This window comes from Carassius auratus, chromosome 31 (genome assembly GCF_003368295.1).
Source record: "Carassius auratus strain Wakin chromosome 31, ASM336829v1, whole genome shotgun sequence".
Classification (NCBI taxonomy): Eukaryota; Metazoa; Chordata; class Actinopteri; order Cypriniformes; family Cyprinidae; genus Carassius; species Carassius auratus.
The window spans coordinates 17,987,057-18,009,262 of NC_039273.1; the positions used below are offsets into that span (position 1 = coordinate 17,987,057).

Genomic DNA, 22,206 nt, shown 5'->3' on the forward strand with positions numbered 1-22,206 from the left:
AATAGTACAGCTGGCAGTGGGAGGACTCGTGGGAAGCAAACAGGTCTACCTGGGCTTCCCCGAATCGACTCCAGATCAGCTGGACCATCTGGGGATGGAGTCGCCATTCCCCGGGGAAAGTGAGCTGTCGTGAGAGCGCGTCGGTTGAGCTCCCCCGGGATGTGACAGCGCGCAGCGACTTGAGCCACGTCTGACTCCAGAGAAGGAGATGGCGGGCAAGTTGAGACATGCGACTTGTTCATAGACCGCCCTGACCAACACGTGCTTGTCCAGCAACAGCGAACGAAACCGTGACAAAGCTAGATGCACTTCCAGCAACTCCAGACAGTTGATGTGCCAAAGCAGTCAAGGTCCTGTCCAGGACCCTGAAGCTGCCTGCCCGTTGCATGTCACGCCCCAGCCCGAGTTGGAGGCATCTGTTGTGACAACAACGTGCCAGGACACTTGTTCTAAGGGCACGCCGGCCCGTAGAAAGGCAAGGTCCAACCAGGGGCTGAATAGGCGGCGACACATTGGTGTGATGGTGAGACGATGTGTACTGCGGCGCCATGCCCATCTCGGGACTCGGGAGTACAACCAGTGCTGAAGTGGCCTCATATGAAGCAACCCGAGCGGTGTGACTGTGGCTGCGGATGCCATATGCCCCAGGAGCCTCTGAAAGTGTTTCAGTGGTACCACTGTCCTGCCACTGGTGAGCCGTGTCGTCATACTCACCGAGTCTAACTCAATACCGAGATAAGAGATTCTCTGCACAGGGGAGAGCTTGCTCTTCTCCCGGTTGACCTGAAGCCCCAACTGACTGAGGTGCCGGAGCACAAAGTCCCTGTGATCGCACAACTCCTCTCAGGACCGGGCCATAATGAGCCAGTCGTCGAGATAGTTGAGGATCCTGATGCCCACTTCCCAGAGTGGGGCAAGGGCGTCCTCCGCGACCTTCGTGAAGACACGGAGGGACAGGGAGAGCCTGAAGGGGAGGACCTTGTACTGCCACGCCTGACCCTCGAAGGCAAACCGCAGAAATTGTCTGTGACGAGGGAGGATCGAGACATGAAAGTACGCGTCTTTCAGGTCGATCGCTGCAAACCAATCCTGGGGCTGGACGCATTTGATAATGCGTTTCTGCATCGACATCCTGAACGGGAGCTTGTGTAGGTCCCGATTCAAGACTCGCAGATCCAGGATAGGTCGAAGGCCACCGCTTTTCTCGGGCACGATGAAGTAAGGGCTGTAAAACCCCGTCCTCATCTCGGCTGGAGGGACCGGCTCGATTGCATCCTTAGCCAGCAGGACAGCAATCTCCACGCGCAAGACAGAGGCGTCCCTGACTGCCATGAAGTCTCGAGCACGCCATTGAACTTGGGGGGTCACCGGGCGAACTGAATCGCGTAGCCGAGTAGGACCAGCTGGAGAGGCATTGCGTCTCCGAACCGCGACCTCTTGACCGCTGGCGAAAGGGGGCGTCGTGGGCGAGAATGAGGAGGTAGTGTGTCCCTCATCGTCAACCCGCGAGCCTTGCACCTCGGAGGAAAGGAAAATTTGCTCTTTTATGAAAAAGTGGGTGCCGCCAGCCATTGGACCAGCGGCGGAACAGAAGAAACATAAACTGAAGATTTTCCACCTGGGGGAAGGAGTGGCGCTGTCTTCGCCAGCTCCTGAAGAGCAGTTTCCCACATCTCCGAGTTGCCCGTGTCAGGGCCGCTTAGTCGACTTCTTTGAGGACTTCGCAGCTGGGAGTGACACGGGGGGCGCCGCTCTCCTGCGCGGGGCTCGACGCACCGGCCTCGAAGAACTCTCAGCACGGGGCGGAGCTGGTGTGGAGGACGCAGGGGGGCGCCCACGGCGACGAGCAGGCTAAGGCACTGACTGCGATGGAATGGTGGCAACCGGAGGATCACGTCGTGACGAGATGTGCTTTATGGCCTCAGTCTGCTGTTGTTCTGTCAGGAACTACTGGGCACAGCCCCTGACAGCGTCGCCACACAGGACAGCCTGGGATATGGGAGCATCGAGAAAGTGCACTTTGTTAATGTCTCTCATACAGACCAGGCTGAACCTGAAACGGCACTACTGGACCACCAGAGTGGACATCGCCTTCCCGAGGGACTGCGTTGTGACTTCCGTCACCAGGAAGGGGGAGGTCAGTCGCAATGCACTGCTCCTGCCTCAACCTCGGGTTGGTCCTACCCTCGTGCATTTGTTAAAGCCTTGGCTTGCTGGGTTTGCAGGATAGCCATGGCATGCAAAGCAGAGACAGCTTGGCCCGCAGCACTGTAAGCCTTGGTAGCGAGCGCAGCCGACAGCTTACAGGCCTTGGGTGAGAGGCGCGGACTATCCCTCCCAGTGGCGGCGTTTTGCGGACACAAGTGTACCGCAATCGCACTCTCCTGCTGGGGAATGTCAACGCACCCTTAGCTGCCCCGCCATCGAGGGTAGTGAGGACGGAGGAACGAAATGAGCTGCTTCCGGCCGTAAAAGGCGCCATCCACGACTACATCACTTCCCCATGCACATCCGGGAAGAAAGGAACCAGAGTAAAACACGGCTGTGAGTCACGCTCCACACCGAGAACCAATCAAACAGCCATGAGCACTCAGGGCTGGGCGGTGCATTCAACTCCATCCTGATGCTCACAGCTGACTGGGCAAGCACGGCTGTCAACTCTGGGTCCAATTCGGCAGTGGCGACAACACCTGAGGGGGGCAGCCCCGCCGAATCTTCATCCACAGAGGTCAACAGCCCATCCCCGATGCTGCAATCGACATCTGATCCCCGGCGGCAAACTGAATGACACGTTGGGACTGCCATAAGACAGCCTAGCAAAATCACCCTGCAGCCGCACAGGACAAACACTGTGGAAGGGGTAAGAGGTCCGTGGGGCGTGGCCCGGCGGAGAAGCTCTCACTGTCACCTTCAAATCTCCCAGAGCACTAGCCGGCAGTCCTCTGCTTGAGACAGAGAAACCGGAACGGGTAGTGACAGAGGGGTCTGCTCCCTTCCCTTTATGAAAGGGGAGACACGATCACAGCGTTGCCATGGTCACACACGCAGTGCGTGCATGAACCATCCACGAACGCGCCTTCAGCGTGCTGAATGCCCAGACACGGAAGACAACGAATGTGGCCGTTGTCAGAGAACAGGAAACGACTGAATCCAGAAGGACGATTTGCGTCTTTTTAAAGAAGCCGTTTTGTCCGCGATTTGCTCTTTTAGGAAATCTGCTTTCTTAGTTGAAGCGCCTAGAGGAATCGCTGAAAGGGACACCGCTGTTTACGCCATACCGCCAACCAGAACAGCTTCCCGACACAGCAGATGAATGGCTTTGTGGAGTATAACAGCTTTCATACAACCACTCGGCTCCGAAGCAAAAATCTAATGAGTGGATGCACCTGTCGTCCTATTTATACCCGTTGGCACGGGGAGTGGCTCAGGTATGTTAATCCACTAGCCAATTTTCATTGGTGTTTTCTCTTAAATTCAGAGATGATTGGCCTACCAAGTGAGACCCCATATGTTGTTCGACATAACTCGTAGTGACCGACAGATAGGGAATGGTAGAATCTAGTATGGGAAAATCAGTTGACGTATTTGCAAAGACACCTATGTCAGTTAATCTGTGGGTTGACCATCAAAATAACGTGTTAGCATGTATTTACAGCATCAGACATAGTAATACTCCAATGACTGCTAGTTGATATAGTTGCAGAGTTATCCAACAGCTGTCTAAGGTGTACCATCAAAATAATCAAACTGATATTACAATAAAATAGTTTAAAGCAAATGTGTCATATTACAAATTCGTCTGATCTGATATCTGATCTTATGGCTGTTTGAGAGAAAACATTTTTTTAAAGTATTATTACTATTACTACTACTACTTATAAGTGGTCTTTGACCAATTTAAGTAAAGTAGCATCAGAAAATGGCAAGATATGAGACTTATAATACATTATAACTATGAGAAATATAATCCATTGTAAAAGTGGATGCAACGTGTTCATTGTGTTATAAATAATCATACTCTTAAAAGCTATAACCACAAATAAGTGAAAAAAGTAAATATATTAAACCTGTTCTTATGAATATTCATGAGATGACCCAACAAATTATAAGTTGTATTATAATGCATTCCTTATAATGCTTTAAGAATACTCTTATAATGTATAATATGGGCTTCATAGAAAGTGTTAATACAAAACAGGATGAAATGGTATTACTGTATTCCTGGGCCTGTGCAGACTTCTCAGCTTCATACCTAATAATAAAAAAAAATAAATAAAAAAAAACGGTAAAAAGAGAAAAACAGAAAAGGCAAATATTTTAAAATACTACTAAAACATTTACAAAAGCATTAAAAAGCATGCGTGGTTATAATGAAGTTCTGCCAGTACTTCATATTTTTGCCCAAGTTATACTACTAAAGGTAATATGAACAAGTTAAAAGTGACACTATTCAGTTTAGAAATGTAATTTTAAAAGTAGTATTATTTTATTATTTTGTTATATATTCAATAACACACGTTATTGCTTCACACCAACAGCTTTATTAATGATTCATCTTTTATTTTTTAGAGTTGAACTATAACAACACAGAATTACCAGAACATTAACCATATTTCATCAGTGAACATACATATAGCCTACAAGTAAAATCATAGATAACACATTTTGCCAGTGGAAAATAAATGGTGTAAATATAAAAATAAAAGGTTTAAGAGTTAATGTACTTAATTAATAAGACTATACAACAATATTCAGAGAACACATATCATCTCAAAACATATAAAATGGTCTTCTTTATGGCGACGACCCTTCTCATGATGGTCCAGCTGTTCAGTCAGCACCACTGCGGGAGGGAAATACTGGTTAGTACGGCTTAATTGATAAAACACACAAGACAACTTCAAGTGTCATGCCAATGAATGTATAAATAAAACATCCTATGTTTGCTAAGTAAACTGCCAACATTTAATTTTTTTATACAGTGTTAACTTTAAACCTTAAGCTACGACAGTTCAATCCCGACTGACTTCATTTAGTTTCATTAGTGACTTTTTTTAAACATGCACATCCAATTATATAACAGCAGCAGTAATTCGGCTAATATAAAGTGAAATATAATTATCATACCTTGATAGTTTAGAGAGTTTATCCATTGACACGCAGGCGCAGACCGTGTTGAAGTGGAGAGTAACGTTAACAAAGTTTTTTTTTTTTTTTTGAATGAGAAGGGGCGGGAAGACACCCAAGCCAATCATCGCATGATTCAATGACCGCATAACACAAGTGCTTTTAGATTATAAGAAGAAAAACCCTTTGAGATACTTATAAACAAAATAAAATAGGATTATTCATAAAATAAATAATTTTGTATTGTTAAATTATGATATAACCCTAAATGTTATAAGACATGAAATGCATACAATTAAATAAATTTAATTGTTAGGGTTATGTAGCTACCCATAACTGCACAGAAATAAATAATCTGCAAAAAAATTAAAATAAATAAATAAATAATTCAGCCCATCAAAGTGCCCACTCTGAGCCCATGCCTAGTTGACACCCACATGGCCCAGATAAATCCCATGTGGGGCCCACATGGACATGTTGGCTGGGCAGGTCCCTGCTGATCAGGTCCCAGTTGACTTTCCAGACTCGAGACAAGGTCCCCACTGATCAGGTACCTATTGATTTCCCAGAGTTGAGTCAGGTGCCCGCTGATCAGGTCCCCGTTGACTTTCCAGAGTGGAGTCAGGTCCCTGTGAATGCTCCAGAGTTGAGTCAAGTCCAGTGGATGCTCCAGAGTCGAGTCAGGTCCCCGTGGACTCTCCAGAGTCGAGTCAGGTCCCCATTGATCAAGTCCCCGTTGAGTTCCCAGAATCGAGTCAGGTCCCTATTGACCAGGTCTCTGTTGAGTTCCCAAAGTCTAGTCAGGTCCCCATTGATCGGGTCCCCGTTGATTTCCCAGAGACTAGTCAGATCACCATTGATCAGGTCCCCGTTGACTTTCCAGAGTCGAGTCAGGTCCCTGCTGATCAGGTCCCCGTTGATTTCCAAGAGTCTAATCAGCTCACTATTGATCAGGTACCCATTGGTTTCCCAGAGTCTAGTCAGATCACCATTGATCAAGGTCCCCGTTGACTTTCCAGAGTCAGGTCAAGTCACCATTTACACCCATGAGTCAAGTAAAACCACAGTTGCTGGTGGTCCTCTGCCCCATCTGCTCGACTGTGGTGGTTCTCCGCTCCACCTTGATGGGCTCCAGTTCCGCCTGCTCCCCCCTGGTGGGTGCCAGTTCCACCTGCTCCATCCTGGATTCTCTGCCGGCACTGCCCTGGCCCCCTGAACTTTCTGATCCACCCGGGCCCCCTGAACTGTCTGATCCACCCTGGCTACCTGCTAAGCCATCACTTCCTGTCCCTGTTCCCCTTCATGGACCTGGCCCCCCATCCTTCACCCTGATCTTCCACCATTCCACCTCCCTCCTGGACTCTTTGGTTTGTTTTTTTGTTTTGTTTTTTTTCAGAGGAGCATCTGGAAGCTGTTCCGTGGGTGGGGGGGGGGGGGTTGTGTCCCTGCACATGACAGCTGGTTTGTGTGTCCCAGCGTATCCACCAGAGGTCTCACTTCCACATATCGTCACCCTACTTCAGGAACTGCATTTTCCACTAGCCTTTGTTATGGACTCATCACTGTTCATTGCACACAGCTGTTCCCATTCACATTGTTTGCAATGCACTAACCCTGTTTGTTTCTGTCATTGTTATGGAGTCCTTGGTTTATGTCACCCTGCTTTTTCGTGTTCCCTGGTGTTTGTTGTGTTTCTTGTTTTGGACTGACTCCCTTTATGTTGACCTTTTGCTTGACTGGATTATGATTTTTGGATTCTCCTAATAAAACACTGCAACTGGATCTCTCTGTTTGTGTGTGCGATTCGTGACACCTTTGAAATCATTGAGAAAATGCCAGTGGAATTTGCAAGCAAACATTGCATATACGGCCACTCCCTGGATATCCATGTATAAATAGGCAAGTGTAGCATATTTTTACTCATTCTGTTTTCCAAAGCCAATTCAGTGTCTCTTACAGAGAAGCAACAGTTCATACTTGCTCATAAACATATTTGTGTAGTAAAAATGCCCAAGAGTGCTTAAACAACTATCTTTGAGAGCAAAATTCCTCTAAAAAGGAATCCACAGTTGGATTGTGTATTGCACACCATGCCTTTTCGTCCATGGCATTCTGGATGTGGTTTGTACATCTTACCCTCTGATTGGCATGATTGCTGTTAAGTTTTTGTGTGTGGTTTATGTCCTTCTTGAGAAGCCATGGTAATTGGCACATCATGATCGTGGCTCGCTTTCTATTTATAAAATACCACAAGTCACTTCAGCTGCTTCTCATCCTGGCCCTTCTACTTCCAGGTACAAGGTCTCATTGAATGCACTGAAGGAAAGCAAGGAGATATTGCAGGATGAACTGTGGGTTTGATCTCGCATTCAGAGCTCGCAATAAGATGTCAATCGCAACATCAGAGGGAGGGTCTGACCAATTGGAATTAATCTACTTTACCAAACTGGTAATTCTGGGTGTTATGTTTTGGTCTGAGCCAGCAGAGAGCATCAAGCCTGGGTGGACACCTCCACCCTGTCCTGAGCGCTCTATTTTTGGTTCTTGGAGTTCTTGGACTGTCATGTTTAGTCTCCAAAAACCTAACATCCAACCCAGGTCCTTTCTTTTCGGAAATGCACAAGGAGCTAATGAAAACATGTAGGCATCTTTTTCTGTCATAACATGATACACCAGCTCCTCCATTCTCACCATCCTCGTTGGGGGTCCAGCATAGAGTTTCACAGTGGGCCCTCAAGTGAAGAGGGCAACACCGTCCCGGGTGTGTAAGCTTACTTCATACTACTTCATAGAACTTAAAATGTCTCTGGACAAGCTGTATCCATCCTGCACGCTGTTTCCTGCAGTTCTGCACGAGAGTGTCCCAACCTAGAGTTTAGGGTTGTACAGCAGATCCAGTATTTGTATCTCTATCTGTAACAATCACCACATTATTCATATCTGTATTCTGATAAAGCTGGAAGTAAATGGGGTTTGAACCAGAAATTTGTACTCCTACTTGAGAAGACCGTTATGTCTAGATATGTCGTGGGAAGGCAGCAGAGAATCAGAGTCTGTAAAAAATCCAAAGGTCAGGTACAGCAGGAACAAACACAAGGAAAAATACTCTGAAATGTCAGAGAGGCTAAACAAGACTTTGCAGTGAGTGAGAGTTATTGTGGTGCTTATATGTGTGTGTGTAAATGAGGTGCAGCTGTGGCAAGGAAATTGGCTGATGAATGAGGTGCAGGTGTGACAAGGTGATTGTGATGCAGTGAATCATGGGAGATGTAGTTCGGGTGTGGTACAACAGAATGAGAGGTGCTAGTGTCCAAGTGATAATATGGTGACATCTGGTGGTTGATGGGTGGAATGGTCCTGAGTGGAGTGCCCTCTACTGAAGTTCATGGGCACTCCTGCTATTGATCTTAACATAACCAGCCTATATTGGGCAGAACTCTGTCTCATTAGTGTTAATCAAACAACAAAATTTGTCAAATAAAGTATACCTGTTAAACCTACTGTATTAGAAAAACAAGTTAATTTTATATTATATGTCTATTTTTGTATTTGTCTTATGGTTTGTAATTTGCTTCATTATTCTCTGTGTGTGTAGGTAGATATATATCTGCAGCAAAATCTGTCTAAACTAGATGCGACAAAGTGACTGTTAAAAAAATCATTTGAACTCTGTCAGTACGTCATAAATAGAACTGAGCATTAGTTTACTGTCTGGATTTGACGTGTAGCGCTTCACCGCATCCAGTGTAGAAAGCAGCTATTATAATGGATTCTATTGTGTTTTGTTGTGCTGTACCACTCCTCTTGTGTCTGGTGAAGACACGGTGTAAAGACTTGCCTAGTCACAGGGCTCAAGTCCAAGTCAAGTCTCAAGTCACTGTTGTCAAACAAGTCTTCTTTGATTATGTCGAGTCAAGTCACAAGTCCTCAAATTTGGGACTTGAATCTTTGTCAGGTCTCAAGTAATGCGACTCAAGTCCACAACTCTGGAAAATAGTGTAATGAAGACCAAGTTCCAGTGAAATACTGTATTTCACAATCCTCTATGATGCCTTTAAGTCCATCATTATGTGTATTTTGGTGTGATTGAGTGGCAGTTACTCTCTGCAGATGACGAGGTTGCAGGATGTGGCCGTATCTGAAAACCACAATTTTATGTTTATGCATTAAAACACACACATACAAAAAAAAAAAAAAAACATATATTCAATATTTTTCTTACTACTGGGTATGGGGGAAAAAGGTAACTTTAACTAAAAAATAAAATAAAAAAAAAAGCCAAGTATGGTGTCCCATACTCAGAATTTGTGCTCTCCATTTAACCCATCCAAAGTGTATACACACAGCAGTAAGCACACAAACACCCCGTGAGCACACACCCGGAGTAGTGGGCAGCCATTTATGCTGCGGCGCCCGGGGGGCAGTTGGGGATTCAGTGCCTTGCTCAAGGGCACCTTAGTTGTGGTATTGCCGGCCCAAGACTCAAATCCAAACTTAAACAGGATATTTCTTGAATTATAAATGAAGAGGAGAAAACAAATATTTTTTAAAAGTAAATACATAGTCATTTATCAAAACAATATAATACAAAAAGATTAAACTGAGTTTCCTTATGATCAAACTGACCCATCTATACCACCAAACCTGTCCCTCAACTTACCCGTGTCACACCTCAATAGCAGCAAAAGTGTTGTTAAAATCATTTGTAGATTTTCAATAATTGCGTGATCATTTGTAATTGACAGTTTAATGACATTTGTAAGCATTTTAACTTATATGAAATAATGATATTAACAAGCAAATTATATCACATTTCTAACACTTTGGATATATATTAACTAATGATCCATAAAGCAATATATAATGCTTGTTATTGATTTATTAAAGAAAGTTATTACAAAGTGGTACCAAAGTAATTTTTTTTTTTCATGCTACTAAAGCTGAAATATCTTCAGTATGCAGTTTCCTGTTCTTCTCTTCATCTCATCTGTTTCAGCAGTAGTTGGTGAGTTAATCCTCTCATTGGTAAGTTATCCCTCTTCATCATAGTTGGATATGTAGTAATTTGCAAGGTCTAACGCAAAAAAATAAAATAAAATAAAAATAAAAAACCCTAAAGACCTTAATTCTGCTGGCATTAGCTTGTTACTATGTATTTTAGTTAAACATTTTATTTAGGTGTAAAATTAATGCAAATATTTGCATGTATTTTTGTTTATTTACTGTGTTAAAACAAACTTTTATAATGACATTATATTTTGTATGAATCATTACCCAGGAAAGTTAATTATTAACTTTCAGGTGTATTTTATCTTGTTGTCATTTATTACTTTATTTTATCTTGTTGTCTTATCTTCACTGTGTCCACAGACAAAATAAAATGAAGAATTTATTTAGTCTCCATCTGAATTACTGTCTTTTTCTTTCACAGGGATAGTGAGTGTACTAGTTACCAAACCTGTGATTTCCTACTGCCACCAGGCTATCACTCTGCACTGCAATGTTTCTCTATTTGATGCAAAGGACCATGAACTCCAGGTTACTCATCTGAGCTGGATTAAAGAATCAAATAAAACAGTATGCTCAGAAAGCATGACAGCAAAGAAAGGTTCCATTTACTGCCAATACATGCCAAACAAACAGCTGGTACTAAATATTGCCCACCCAAAATCAGATGACATCGGACGCTATATCTGCAAACTCCGATCCTCCTATGGACATGCAAGTGCTGATACCAATGTTACACTGGGTATGTAGGATGAAATGTTATGACTGAAAGTGGAGGATAAACAAGAATAAAACCCCTTGACCCTTAACCTTAACATAATATCTAACATATTGTTGGGCTAGACAATATTTCAAAAGGCAGCAACTAAACAGAAGCTACAGTGGTGCAGATGATGAAGCGCATAACACATTTTGTTTGATGTGTTGAATCTGAGTATGAATCTGCCTTTTGCCGAACTCATTGTTCTTCTTTTTCAGATCTCATATCACATTGGAAAGGCATTTATTTCCTATAAAAATGAAGGAAATAATTGAAAAGTAGAAAATAAAGTAACAGGTAGGCTTAGGGGTAGGTGTAGGGGGGGCCTTATTGTCCCCAACATGGACCCCAACGTGACGCGTCCAATTGCCCTGGTTGTCATAGAGGGAAAACATACCTTGAAATTTCATGACTGACCAATCAGTATCAAATATACCACAAAGCTGTATACATCCAGTTGTTATTGCAAAGCTTCCCATGGTGAAGAATGCATGGGATGAAGTAGAATTTCATTCATCATTATAAGTAGTAATAGGGTGAATTGCAAATAGGTAGCCTAATTCTAATACACGCAATGACTATCCATCATTATATTTTTATATTTATGTAGCCAATAATAACACAATAATATTATTTTACACTGTAATCCTTTTGTTTTTAATATTTGGCATGTTTGTGTGATGCGCATCCCTGTGTGTAATAAGCAAAGTCAACGCGCACTGTGGACCCGTCTTATAGAGGTGCATTTTCTTCCAACGTGCTCTTTAAATTACAAAAAGAAATCTAGTTTCAGCTCTTTAAAATAGCATTGCGCTAGCAATGTGCCTGAACACACCTCTTTTTTAGACCAGCACGCCCATGGGTGCACAAATGGGTGCAAATGCATTTGCTAATTAAATGATGTGGTGCTGGACAGGAAAATGCGAACGGCGCTGGACTGAAACTAGTAAACACATTTGTGCTGTGCCTTGCGTTGCATGGCGCCAGGTTTTTGATAGGGTGCTACATGTCACATCAGAATGTCACGTGTCTTCATGGGTTCTTTACAGGATGTCTAGAAAATCACTGGCAGTGTGGATGAACCAAAATCAAACAATCCCAGGAAAAAAATTACGGAACACTTTATTCGTGTTTATTTAGTCTTTTTCCAGATTCTCTGAGTGAAAGGGGCTTTAGAGACTAGGCCTTTAAAATCCACATTTTGAGTGCAGATTTTACCCACCTGGTGAGAGCAAAGAAAAAAAAAACTTAGTAGAATTAGCTTTATTCACTAGGTGTGTGCAAACACACAAGGAATTGTTGTGGGTTTTTTTAGGTGCTCCTGGTACACACAAACATACATGCATACATGCACATCTGACGAGAACAAACAAGAAAAATAAATTTAGCAAGACTTTGCAATAAACAATGTGAAAGAAACTGGAAAAGTATATTGAATTTGTGCATTTTTACTCTATATAGAACTGTTTAAATAATATAATAAATATATGCATATGTATTAACATGATACTTGAGAAAGGCAATAATTAAAGATGTAGAATGATTTAAGGAAATTAATAACATGAAAGACAATTGGGAAACAAAACCACAAGGGAAAATAAAAACTCCACGAGGGGAGAAAACTAAACTAGAGCATGTGAACAATCAAATAACTAAGAACACCTTACTTGAGGTAGCTTGGAAAGACTTGGAAGGACTTGGAAACACAATACCTGGTAGCACGCAGCCTGGACTCAAAAACCAAGTGTCAAACAAAGGGAAAGACTCAGCTAAAATACTCTAAGAGAAACAAGGCACAGGTGACCTGGATAACGCTAACAAGAGTATAAAAAGAAAAACTAAAACAGAAAGGAAAAAGGGGGGCGGGCAAACGGAGAAGACAAGACAGGTTTTAGTAATGAGACATGAAACGTGGGGTTAATTCTAAGGGAACGAGGGAGAAATAAACGGTAAAAAAAACAGGGTTAACTTTCCTTGCTATGCGAAAAGGGCCAATGTATTTCTGGGAGTTTCTTGGATTCGACCCGGAGGGGCAGGTGCTTTGTATATAGCCAAACTCTTTGACCGGTTCAAAAGTTGGGGGCTGTTCGACAGCGATGATTAGCCTGAACTTGGTATCTCTGGGAAGTCCGAAGGAGGGTACGTCTGGTCTTCCTCCATGTAAGCCAACAGCGTTGGACAAAGCGCAGAGGGAACAATAACTTGTGCCTCTTCCTCTGGGAATAATGGAGGGGTATATCCAAACTGGCATTCAATGGGGGATAGTCCAGTGGCAGAGGACTGGAGGGTGTTGTGGGCATATTCAGTCCAAATAATATAGGTGGTCCAAGACGTGGGATGGCTAGCCGCCATACACCATAGGGTGGTCTCCAGATCCTGATTAATATGTTCTGTCTAGCCATTAGACTCTGGATGGAATCCAAATGATAGGCTGGCCTTGGCCCCAATAAGCCTGCAGAAGGCTAACCAGAACTGGGGCGAGAACTGGGGACCTTGGTCAGAGACAATGTCCAGGGGAATACCAAATATGCGGAAGACATGGTTCATGAGGAGCTCCGCAGTCTCCTTGGCTGAAGGCAGCTTGGGCAGGGGAATGAACCGGGCAGCTTTGGAGAACCGGTCTACAACCACCAGGATGACTGTATTGCCCTTGGATGGTGGAAGCCCTGTAACAAAGTACGGAGAGAGATGTGAACATGGCCTGCGGGAAATAGGTAAGGGACGGAGCAGTCCCTGAGGTCACTGATGTGCAGACTTTCCTTGGTTGCATACAGGGCAGGCCTCCACATAGACCTTAACGTCCTTCTTGATGGACGGCCACCAAAACTGCCGCTGGAGGAAGTCAAGGGTGCGGGCACTTCCTGGATGGCAAGTCAAGGGAGACTCATGAGCCCACAGCAAGACCCGGGATTGGGCAGCTTGAGGAACGAACAGGCGTCCAGGTGGACCACCACTTGGATCAGGCTAATGGGCAAGGGCCTCTCGCACCACTCTTTCCAGTTCCCAGCGGAAGTGAAGCAGCGCTTGAGATCTTCTAAGGCCCCTGCTGCCTCCGGACCCCACTGAACCTTGGTTCCTCCTCCCTTAGTAAGCGCCGTCAAGGGGGCCATGACAGAGCTGAAATTATCAATGAACTTTCTATAGAAGTTTGCAAAGCCAATAAAACTTTGTACCTCCTTGACATTAGTAGGTATGGGCCAGTTGTGGATCACCTCTACCTTCTTAGGGTCCATCTCCAGGTGGCCAGGAGTGACAATGAATCCGAGAAACTGAGCCTGGGTTACATAAAACACTTCTCTGGCTTTACATAGAGGTGATTGTCAAGGAGTCTCTCGAGAACCCTGCTAACATGCCCCCCATGCTCCTCCAGTGACTTTGAGAAAATGAGAATATCATCAAGGTATACAAAGACGAATTGATTAAGAAGGTCCCGGTGGACATCATTAATTCGTGCTTGGAATATTGCGGGGGCATTGGTGAGTCCGAACGGCATTACGAGATACTCATAGTGGCCTGTAGGGGTGTTGAAGGCAGTCTTTCATTCGTCTCCCTGCTGTATCCGCACAAGATGGTAACCATTGCGGAGATCCAGTTTAGTGAAAACAGAGGCTCCTTGAAGCAGTTCAAAGGCTGTGGCCATGAGAGGTAGGGGGTATCGATTCCGAACTGTGATCTTGTTGAGGCTCTAAGGCCTAAAACCCCCGTCTTTCTTCGGAACAAAGAAGAAACCTGCCCCAGCTGGGGAGGCTGAGGCACAGATGATACCGGCTGCCAATGACTCCTTAATGTAGAGATCCATAGCTGAGCGCTCTGGGGGAGACAAGGAGAAAATCCGACCCCTGGGAGGGCAGGAGCCAGGGAGTAATTCAATAGCACAGTCGTAAGCGAGGTGAGGTGAGGTGGTAAGGAGGTAGCCTGGGACTTGCTGTACACTGCCTTAAAAATATGATAAACTCTGGGGACTCGAGACAGGTCGATAGACTCTTGAAACTTAGAACAAGGGGCTGGGGAACTCTGAAGTTGGCAGGAAAGTTGACAAGTAGAACCCCAGCTTAGAATAGTGCCAGTGTGCCAGTCGATATGGGGATTATGTCTGCGCAGCCAACGGTGGCACAGGATAACAGGGTACTCGGGGGAGTCAATAAGATAGAGGGTCTCCTCCTGCTGGTGTTGAAAGATGGTAAGTCGCAGGGATTGAGTGGCCTCTGTTACTTTGCCCGGTTCCAGAGGTCTGCCATCCAAAGCAGTAACTGCATGGGGGTGAGGAAGAAGTTGGGTAGGGATATTAAGTTTCTTAGCCAAGGTTAGGTCTAGAAAGTTGCCTGCGGCCCCAGAATCAATCATAGCCTGGACCTGATGCTGGTGGCCCTCCCAGGACAACGTGACTGGAATGGCTAGGACGGTGTTAGCAGGAGGAGCTCTAATTTTACCCATTACAGCCCTCCTGTTGCTGTATGGGGACAGGCGTTTCCCAAGAGCTCAGGGCAAGAGGAAGAAGTGGGAGAGTGGGAGAATCAGCTTGTGATCTGCACACCCCCGGCCACGAAACAAAAATAAGAATTTCAACATGTCCTCTTTAAAACAAATCAAAAAGAAACAATTTGAAGATGGTTGAAGTTGTGTTATCGGAAGTGCATTCAAAATGTGGAATTTTATTTTCAAGCTTACATAGTGGAGTATTACGGCCTAACATAAGGAAGCTTGGCAGCACAGCACAGTTAATCTACCAGTCATCATTCTCTGCATGTCTCTAAAATATGTATTTTCTGCAGCATTCTTTCAACCAAATCTAGCACTAGCGATATATCAGTCATAGGAAATGTTTATCGTTATGCCTCATTCTGGCCATTTTATACAAAACCATTTCCATTTTATTGGTACATCTATTGGTACATCCCTAACAAAAGTAATTAATTATTTGAAAAAAGTGTTACATTTGCAGATTATATTTGGCCTACCCATTTATGTGGGGCTGGGAGCAGGAGTAAATTTTTTGTGTACCAATAAATTTTGTGTGTGATGTGCGATGATGGATCAGGACGCGGAATGCCAAAATCACCTAAATTAATCACCAACCAAAACTGAAGACATTATGCTGATATTTGAGTAAATGGGAGTCCACCTTCCGCTAACTGACAAGCAGCCATGTAGGTCCAAATTATGCCTACTGCAAAATTTGTCGTTGTCAGGAAAAAACAGCGTTTCGCAGCAGGAAATTATTATTAATATTAAATTATTATTAGTATTACCTTATTCATAAATAAATCACTTTTAACATATTAATTGGTCTGTCATTCTTTAATATATATTGTGTAGTTATAAACTCTTTAGACTGTTAATGATTAGTGCTTTTTTTAAGTTTGTAGAAAAGAATCGTGTAAAAAAAAATCCCTTTTTTTGGGAATGGATTCCGGGAAATCTCCCTTATTTTCAATGTTCAGTGTTGACAGCTATGCCCATAGGTTTCTGAAGAGCATTTCTGAAGCCTAAAGTGTGAAGTGGAAACACAGAAAGCAACAGGTCTCGGGGGAAAATACAAACCCGATTCCAAAAAAGTTGAGACACTGTATAAATTGTGAGTAAAAAGGAATGGAATAATTTACAAATCTCATAAACTTATATTTTATTCAAAAAAGAATACAGATAACATAATAAATGTTGAAAGTGGGACATTTTGAAATGTTATGCCAAATATTGTCTCATTTTGGATTTTATGAGAGCTATACATTCCAAAAAAGTAGGCACAGATAGCAATAAGAGGCTGGAAAAGTTAAATGTACATATAAGGAACAGCTGGAGGACCATTTTGTGTCTCTGTGTCTATTCTGAGTGTCTCTCAGAAGTCAAGATGGGCAGAGGATCACCAATTCCTCCAATGCTGTGGTGAAAAATAGTGGAGCAATATCAGAAAGGGGTTTCTCAGAGAAACCTCTTTTGTATCCTTCCAATCTCCTCCGTGTGACGCGAGACCGGTGAGTGTCGCAGATGTGGCTCATTTCCAATCACTCCACCGGCCTCACTCTTCACATAATGGAAATCACAACACGGGCTCAGGAATACTTCCAAAAAACATCGGTCAACACAATCCACTGTGCCATTCGCCGTTGCCGGCAAAATCTCTATAGGTAAAAAAAGAAGCCATATCTAAACATGAACCATAAGTGCAGGTGTTTTCTCTGGGCCAAGGCTCATTTAAAATGGACTGTGGCAAAGTGGAAAACTGTTATGTGGTCAGACAAATCAAAATCTTAATTTCTTTTTTGGAAAACTGGGACGCCATATCATCTGGACTAAAGAGGACAAGGACAACCTAAGTTGTTATCAGCGCTCAGTTCAGAAGCCTGCGTCTCTGATGGTATGGGGTTGCATGAGTTCATTTGGGCAGCTTACACATCTGGAAAGGCACTATCAATGCTGAAAGGTATATCCAAGTTATGGAACAACATTTGCTCCCATCCAGATGTCATCTCTTTCAGGGAAGACCTTGCATTTTCCAACATGACAATGCCAGACCACATACTGCATCAATTACAACATCATGGCTGCATAGAAGGTGGTGATGGCGCAGTGGATAAGACGCATGCCATTGGTCGGAGAGACCTGGGTTCGAATCCACTGGTTGACACCAATGTGTCCCTGAGCAAGACACTTCTAGCTGCTTGAGGGGCCTGCGACCTCTGACATATATAGCAATTGTAAGTCGCTTTGGATAAAAGTGTCAGCTAAATGAATAAATGTAAATGTAGGAGAAGGATCCGGGTACTGATATGGCCAGCCTGCAGTCCAAATCTTTCACCCAAAGAAGACCTAAGATAGTTAAGCAAGTGAAGTATAGTGAAGCCTGAACAACATTCCTGTTCCTAAAATGTAACAACTTGTCTCCTCAGTCTCCAGACGTTTGCAGACTGTTATAAAAAGAAGAGGCAATGCCACACAGTGGTAAACATGGCCTTGTTGGAAATTTGAAACTTCCACATAATTGCAATCTGTTTTTATTCACAATTTGCACAGGGTCCCAACTTTTTAGGGCCCGGGCACTGCAGTGCGAGGACCCTATTGGAATTGCTCCGTTTCTTCTTCTTCTTCTTCTTCTTCTTCTTCTTCTTCTTCTTCTCCGTAATGGATCACATTTTTGAGGGCCTAAACATGCTCCAAAACTCATGAAACTTTGCACACGCATCAGGACTGGCGAAAATTTACATCTGATATAGGTTTCAGAAGTGGGTGTGGCAAAATGGCTCCATAGCGCCACCTGTTAAATTTCAACGGAGTGCGCCTCGAGCTGTGTTTCACGTACATTGATGAAAATCAGTACACACTTGTAACACACTATTACCTACAAAAAAGTATCTTGGTACAAAATCCAAAACCCAACAGGAAGTAAGTTATTTTGAATTTCCTGTATGATTTTTGTGCAGTTTTTGCCATTTCCATGCCTCGTACTTTGACGAACTCCTCCTACAGTTTTAATCGGATTATCTTAAAATTTAGTAAGGTTCACCATAAGACCTTTGTGATGTTAAATTGCGAAGGTTTTGAGTTTTCGTCAAGGGGTGTGTCCCTGGCGGCATGACAAAATTTGATGTTTCGCCGTGAAACAGGAAGTTGCTGTAACTCAGGCATGCAATGTCCGATCTTCCCCAAACTTCACATGTGTGATAGGTGTTCTGTCCTGAACAAAGACCCATGACCAAATTCAGTTATAGTCATAGCGCCACCTGCTGGTAACAGGAAGCGACAAAGTTAACACTGTTATGGACTCCTAGGAACATATTAAAAAGCATCAACAAGTGTTAAATAGGCTGGCAACATACTAGATACATACTAATACATGCTAGCAACACTTAGCTAAGTGCTAATGCATGCTACTAATGTATTGAAAAAGGAAGTTGCTATAACTCAGGCAAGCAATGTCTGATCTTCCCCAAACTTCACACGTGTGATAGGTGTTCTGTTCTGAACAAAGACCCATGACCAAATTCAGTTATAGTCATCTATAACTGCTGGTAACAGGAAGCGACAAAGTTAACACTGTTATGGACTCCTAGGAACATATTAAAAAGCATCAACAAGTGTTAAATAGGCTGGCAACATACTAGATACATACTAATATATACTAGCAACACTTAGCTAAGTGCTAATGCATGCTACTAATGTATTGAAAAAGGAAGTTGCTATAACTCAGGCAAGCAATGTCCAATCTTCCCCAAACTTCACACGTGTGATAGGTGTTCTGTTCTGAACAAACACCCATGACCAAATTCAGTTATAGTCATAGCGCCACCTGCTGGTAACAGTAAATTACAAAGGTTAACACTGTTATGGACTGCTAGGAACAAATTAAAAAGTATCAAAAAGCGTTAAATAGGCTGGCATCATGCTAGAAACATAATAAAACATGCTAGCAACACTTAGCTAATTGTTAAAGCATTCTACTAAGGCAGTGAAAAGGAAGTTGCTGTAACTAAGGCAAGCAATGTCCGATCTTCCCCAAACTTCGCATGTGTGATTAGTGTTCTGTTCTGAACAAACAACCATGACCAAATTCAGTTATAGTCATAGCACTACCTGCTGGTAACAAAAAGTGACAAGGTTAACACTTTTATGAACTCTTAAGAATAAATAAAAAAAGTGTCAAAAAGGGTTAAATAGGCTGGCAACATACTAGATACATATTAATACATGCTAGAAACACTTAGCTAAGTGCTAAATGTAGTGCACTACTAATGTAGTGAATAAGGAAGTTGCTGTAACTCAGGCTAGCAACGTCCGATCTGCCCCAAACCTTGACAAGGGTCCTGTCCTGAATACATCAACATGCCCAGATTCGGTTATAGTCATAGCGCCACCTGCTGGCAACAGGAAGTGTCATGTTTAACAATTTTATGCACTATTTGCAACACAATACAATTTGCCATTGTGTGCTAATCATGCTAGAAATAATTTCAAACATTTTAACAACACTTACTATGTGTTAAAGGATGCTATTAATACTATGAAACAGGAAGTTGTTGTAACTCATGCATACAATTCCCAATCTGACCCAAACTTCACATGTTTTATAAGAGTCCTGGCCTGAACACAACTAAAGGTCAATATTCAATTATAAGTATAGTGATGCCTGGTGGTAACAGGAATGACTTATTTCATACTAACTTAAACATGAGATGTCTGATCTGCCTGAAACTTTGCATGTTTGGTAAGAGTCCTGGCATAAAGACATTTACATGGCGATATTCAGTTATAATCATAATGCCACCTGTTGGCAGCAGGAAATGTGGCAAAAATATTTACTATTTTATAAGCATATGGCCCAACATTCACCGGATGCAACATTCACATGGGCACCGGGTGGTGGTGAGCCCGGGTGCGAGGGCCCGTTCATCGCTGCTTGCAGCTTTAATTTGGAATTGGGTTTGTAGTTCCTGGGAAAAATAGTTACTGGTACAATTGTTCCAGGTTATTTCATTGGAGAACAGCATTAGAGTTTCACTGTTAGTAGAGACGCTGCTGCCAAACAATTTTGGGACACACAGACTCAGAGAGTTAATAGTCTCTCTCTCTCTCTCTCTCTCTCTCTCTCTCTCTCTTCTCTCGCTCTCTCAATCTATCTGTCTTGTTTTATAACTTAATTAATCTGCATTATCTGCTATCAATGGCTCAAGCCTCAGTTACTAGGTCTAAAATGAAGTTTTGGAATTAGCAACAAAGGCACTGGATGAAACGCAGAAGAAATTAATCCTACTCACAATAACATTTTAAGTACAAAAACTTCATATATATTCAGGGCTATGTTGATAGACAATACAGCAGTGCATTTGAAGACAGACAAATCTTTCATCATGACATTTGAATAATTTTATTCACTACATTATTTAATTTAATTGGTTTGCTTGTTTGAGGCTAAAGGCAAATTTAGCCAACACCATTTACTTTGTTTAAAGCCTGAATTTTTGTTTTAATTTTAATGAGCATTTTAGCTTTACAGATTAACATTCATCATAGTCTCTCTTCCTTCTTCCTGCAGAGTGTCCTCAGGAAATTGTACAGATAAATGAAGATGGAAAAAACAGGGTGACATGCAAGGTTGGGAAGTCAAACCATCATGGCCGTATCCACTGGTTTAATGGAAAAGACAATCTAACAAGCCAGTCAACCCAGGACATAAGTTCTGCTGCTGATGGATCATATACAGTGGTTAGTTCTCTCAGTCTCAGTTTAAACTTGAGAACGTATAACTGTTCTTACTGGGTACCTCAAATTGAGCAATATATGATAAGCAAGCTCATTGTTATGGAATATAATACACAGTCTAAAACAAAGTCTTTCAGCAGTTACAGTTGCAGTGGTCTAGTCTTCTGTTTGTGTCTCCTTTGGAGTCTCATTCAGCAATAATGGAAACAATGGTAGCATTAACTCCAAAAATCTAATTTTGAACTTTCAGATTAACAAACACATTACACACCACTCAAACCTACAAATCAAAGATCAAGGAACACCAACTTCCCCAACTTTTCTCCTCGACTCCACCATTTCTCTCTCACTCTTCTACCCCACTAGGCTCAAGAAGGCCTATACCACATATGATTTATCTCGTGAATCTGTTGTTTTTCTCCTTTCATGTGTGATATCATTTTAAGTTCAAGTTCAAATTAAATTTTCCTGAATTTACTCACCCCCATGTCATCCTAGAACTTCAGTCGAAAAGAAATTAAGGTTTCTGATGAAAACATTCCACGATTATTTTTCTTATAGTGGACTTCAACGGATACTAAATATTGAAGGTCAATATTACAGTTTCATTGCAGCTTCAAAAGGCTCTGCATGATACCAGACAAGGAATAAGGGTCTTATCTAGTGAAATGATCTGTCATTTTCTAAAAAAAATTAAAATGTATATGCATTTTAAACAGAAATTTTCACTTTGCACTGCTCTGAGATGCACGTCCACAACTTCACATAATCACGTTGAAAAGGTCATGCGTGACATAGGCACAAGTACCGACTGAGTGTTTACAATCCAAACGTTTAAAGACTAAGTCAAACACTGTTTGATATGTGTTATTGAACAAACAACAACCTTTGAACGGTCCTCCTTCTGCACATTTGTAGTTGGAGTTGGTACTTCCGGCTACATCAAGCATGACCTGTTCAATGAAATTACGTATTGCATGAAGTCATGAACACGCAAAGCACTGCAAGGTTTTTTTTTTTTAAATGACCAATTGTTTCTCTAGATAAGACCCTAATTCCTCGTCTGGTATCATGTGGAGCCCTTTGAAGCTGCACTGAATCTGTAATTTTGACCTGCT

General features: G+C 42.7%; 1 protein-coding gene across 1 annotated transcript in view; it reads left to right on the forward strand.

Annotated features, from left to right (window-relative positions):
• Positions 1-21,601, forward strand: part of LOC113050717 (uncharacterized) — a 65,573-nt gene extending 43,972 nt beyond the window's left edge. Inside the window, exons 2-5 of the mRNA XM_026213969.1 lie at positions 10,068-10,132; positions 10,559-10,876; positions 20,922-21,091; positions 21,339-21,601. Coding sequence (XP_026069754.1) covers positions 10,084-10,132; positions 10,559-10,876; positions 20,922-21,091; positions 21,339-21,533 — 732 coding nt within the window. The 5' untranslated portion in view covers positions 10,068-10,083 and the 3' untranslated portion in view covers positions 21,534-21,601. The remainder of the gene's footprint in view (positions 1-10,067; positions 10,133-10,558; positions 10,877-20,921; positions 21,092-21,338) is intronic.
• Positions 21,602-22,206: the final 605 nt, after the last annotated feature.